The 4,019-nt window shown below is 39.4% G+C and overlaps 1 protein-coding gene across 1 annotated transcript; it reads left to right on the top strand.

Annotated features, from left to right (window-relative positions):
* Positions 1 to 402: 402 nt before the first annotated feature.
* hmgb1a (high mobility group box 1a) lies at positions 403 to 4,019 on the top strand. Its single transcript, XM_073829551.1, has 5 exons — positions 403 to 506; positions 2,549 to 2,710; positions 2,793 to 2,938; positions 3,030 to 3,204; positions 3,291 to 4,019. Exons 2-5 carry the CDS (start codon positions 2,564 to 2,566, stop codon positions 3,438 to 3,440), a joined length of 618 nt encoding a protein of 205 aa, XP_073685652.1. The 5' UTR covers positions 403 to 506; positions 2,549 to 2,563; the 3' UTR covers positions 3,441 to 4,019.

Here is a 4,019-nt window from a genome sequence, read left to right as displayed (position 1 = left end):
AAATTTCTCATAATTGCATATTTTGGTTAAAATCTGACTTGGATGTTCATATAGTGTTTGATCAAAGCGGGGCGTCAGTCGGACCCACCACTTTCATTCAGCGTTTTGCACCTCACAGCAACGCCGACAGTCCACATTGACTCACTCATTCATTCAGCACTCCGCGTGGAACACATAGAACACAGTACTACTACAGCCAACACAGTACACACAGCCTTTGCTTTAAGCTGAGACAAGAAACACACACATACACTCCGTATTTTGTATTAACCCGCCATTTAAAACCATCGTGACGTTTCACAAAAGGCAGCCAATCGCGGGCCGGCTGTTATTAGGACAATGGAAAGCGCTCAGCCAATCGGAGGTGTGTTCGCCGTGGCGGCAACCAATGGCGTGGAAGCCCTATTGAGAGTAATGCTAGAGGGTTGAGAGAGCAGACTACTGCGTAGGGCTATTACATCCACATACAGCCATTGCAGTACATTCACTATCCAGACAAGACAGTGGTAAGTGTCAGCTTGTAGACATTTCAAAGTGTGAGGTAAGTACAAAAAATGCGAGAAAAGGATAGGAAGCCATACGGAATTGAAATTTAGCTTGTTAAAGAGGTATTTTTTCCGCGGGGGGATTTTTGTGAAACGTTAAAAATGAGGGTATTTTCCCCTCAGAATGAAAATGAGAATAACCTTAAGCTTTTTTTTTTTTTTTGTCTTGATGTACGCCGTAAAATTAACACGGAAAATTGTCGATTTTATTCGACTGGTTGAAATACTGAAAATGTGAAAAAAATTAATTTATTCAGCCTATTCGAAATGTAACGTTAAGCGGACAACTAGGTGACAGAATTGCGTACAAACAAGGTCTATGGACGGTGATAGTGCCAGCAAGCAGCCATTGCAGCGCTTTACAAGGGATGTCTGTCAGAAGAACTATGAGAAATGATAAGAAAGAAAAAAAGCAGACTGGCGAAAAAATTAAAGCACAAAGCCATTGTTATGTGTGTGAATTTATACGCTCGGTGATATTGAAATGACAAAGATATGGGCGAAAAAAAATCACCTCAGGAGCTGCGCTTTACTGTAATGGCTGACTGTACTCGCATAGGAAACAAGGCAAAGCTACAGAGCCATAGACAGGCGCAGTTCGCTTCAACTTTTTCAAATCGTGTTTTCTACCCCGCCGAGCTCGAAGTATGCGTTTTTCGAGGCGGAAAATAAAAATTCTATCTTTCGTCGTTGCAACCCGGGTATTTTGGTAATTTTCCGTGCGTGAGAAGGGTGTTAAATTGAGAGTTGAAGTGAGGTAGGTAATGCAGTCGCGCTGCTCCCCCTTATTGCAAAGCAGTGTAATGGCTGAGCGCTGACACAAAGAGAAGGAGCCATATTCTCAGTGTTAGTGCATGAAGACAAGCGGCCATTGCGAGCCCACAGCAAACTCTGCACAGCACAGACCCAATGTATTACTATACACCAGGCGAATGCACTGGGCTTTTTGCGAAGGAAACAATTTTCGGTCAGGAAAACCGACCCGCGCCGTTTGTTTGTCGTGTCCAAAAGCGAGCAGGAAGGCGGGTGGAGACATTTTAGGGGGACTTTCTTTCATGAAGAAGGCTTTCTCACAAAATGGAAGAAGAAATATTGCCGTCGTTGTTGACCTCCTTTCCTTCAGCGAGACGAGAGTGTGCGCCATTGCTATTTGAACGGCACATAGAGAGAAATGGGCTATTTTCAACGGGGAATATGGCGAAAGTGAACTCTATTATTAAGACATTTTACGAGTTTTGCCATGTCGCGCGTACTTTGGCACATAAAAGAACTTTAATTAGCAGACTTATTTTTATCATTTTAACCCTTTTTCACAAAGAAAAAATACGGTTTTGGAAAGTTTGACTATTTGGAACAACTTTTTTAGGTTTCAAAAGTGCACACAAGACTTTTTATTTTTAAAAGCACCATTATGGAAAGTCATTTGTCGTGTTATGTTTACACAATAAAACGTCAAATTCGACTCGAAGAAAAACAAGGCGCAAACGCGCGCCTTATAAACACTAAATATTAGACAAAATAATTAGTTTAAAGATAGCGTTGGTTTTCATGTTAAAATGCCAAAAGAAAAAAAATCGAAATAGAATAGATCAAAACATTTAAATATGTGACCCTGGACCACAAAACCAGTCATAAGTGTCTTTTTAATTATTATATATATATATTTTTTAAATTGAGATTTAAATGTATGGTTTGTTAGGATAGGACAATATTTGGCCAAGATACAATTATTTGAAAATCTAGACTCTGAGGCAGCAAGATATTAAGAAAACCACCTTTCAAGTTGTGCAGATGAAATATTACTAAGTTTACAGCAGGAAATTTACAAAATATCTTAATGGAACATGATCTTTACTTAATATCCTAATACATTTTTGGCATAAAATCTATAATTTTGATGTTGATACATATACCTGTGCCACTTAAGACTGGTTTTGTGGTCCAGGGTCACATGTGATATTTGGAAAATAGAATTTAATTATGAATTTCCTAATTAATTTCAGAATATTTAGGCAAAGATGGGGAAGGATCCAACAAAACCACGAGGCAAAATGTCCTCTTACGCATACTTTGTCCAAACCTGCCGAGAGGAGCATAAGAAGAAACATCCTGAGGCGACGGTCAACTTCTCGGAGTTTTCCAAAAAGTGCTCCGAGCGATGGAAGGTCAGTCACACCTTTCGTTCACATTGTGTTCATGCCCTTTCCCTCGTTTCCCAACAATCATTTTATTCCTTCCCTTCCTCAGACTATGTCAGCCAAGGAAAAAGGGAAGTTTGAAGACATGGCCAAACAAGACAAGGTCCGTTACGAGAGGGAGATGAAGAACTACATTCCACCCAAGGGCGAGAAGAAGAAGAGGTTTAAGGACCCCAATGCTCCCAAGAGACCTCCGTGAGCATCTCACTTGTTTATAAAGATGCATTAGCATTTATGTAGAATGTAAAGTCTATAATTTTTTTTTACATTTTTTGTTCCACCGAAGGTCTGCTTTCTTCATTTTCTGCTCTGAGTTCCGACCCAAAGTGAAGGAAGAGACCCCTGGTCTTTCTATTGGAGATGTGGCCAAAAAACTGGGTGAAATGTGGAACAAAACATCATCTGAGGAGAAGCAGCCGTATGAGAAGAAGGCAGCCAAGCTGAAGGAGAAGTACGAGAAGGTGAGAAAGGATTCCAGGACTAATCAGCATTATGGTGATGCTTATTTAGATTATTGCTGAAAAAAACAAATCTCATTTCCTTTTAGGACATCGCCGCATATCGCTCTAAAGGCAAAGTGGGAGGAGGTGCAGCCAAAGCCCCTTCCAAGCCAGACAAGGCTAACGATGATGACGACGAAGACGATGATGATGAGGATGAAGACGACGAGGAAGAGGATGATGATGATGACGAGTAGATAAATAACGTTTAGAGCTTAGCTTGTTGTCTATAAAGCATTTAACCCCCTTGTACACTTAACGGAGGCCATAAAATTGGTAAAAGGAATAAAAAAAAAACACTGAAAAGCAAAAAAAAAAAAAAATAAGGCTGTGTATATGATATGTTTTTAAGCTGTACAGTTTCTTTTTTTCCTTTTTTGTATAGTTAACACTACAGAAGTGTCATCTGTGTTTGTCCGAATGCCCCAACCCTTGATTTAGTTCTTAGTTTGATTTCTTAAAGATGGTTCCAACACCACTATCCTTGCCAGGTACAGTTAAAAACAAAAAAACGGGGGTTGTAAAATTGTCTTGGGGTCAGTGGAGTTTTAGACGTGCGCAGCACACAACCTAGTTTCATGTGAGGTTGTAGTTCATATCTTAATGTACTTTCGTTTGTTTACTCTTTTTCCAGATCAAATATTATCATCATTAGTAAATTGCCGTATCAAAGTTATTTTACTGTATTTTGAATACCACTGTAATTGCAGAAATGATTAAACAAATGTAATTGTTTTGTTCTGGTATGCTTCTGACATCAATAAACTTTTTTTTTA

This window comes from Garra rufa, chromosome 23 (assembly GCF_049309525.1).
Source record: "Garra rufa chromosome 23, GarRuf1.0, whole genome shotgun sequence".
Classification (NCBI taxonomy): domain Eukaryota; kingdom Metazoa; phylum Chordata; class Actinopteri; order Cypriniformes; family Cyprinidae; genus Garra; species Garra rufa.
Note: the sequence above shows the minus strand (reverse complement) of the source record. Positions and strands in the feature narration are given on the sequence as shown.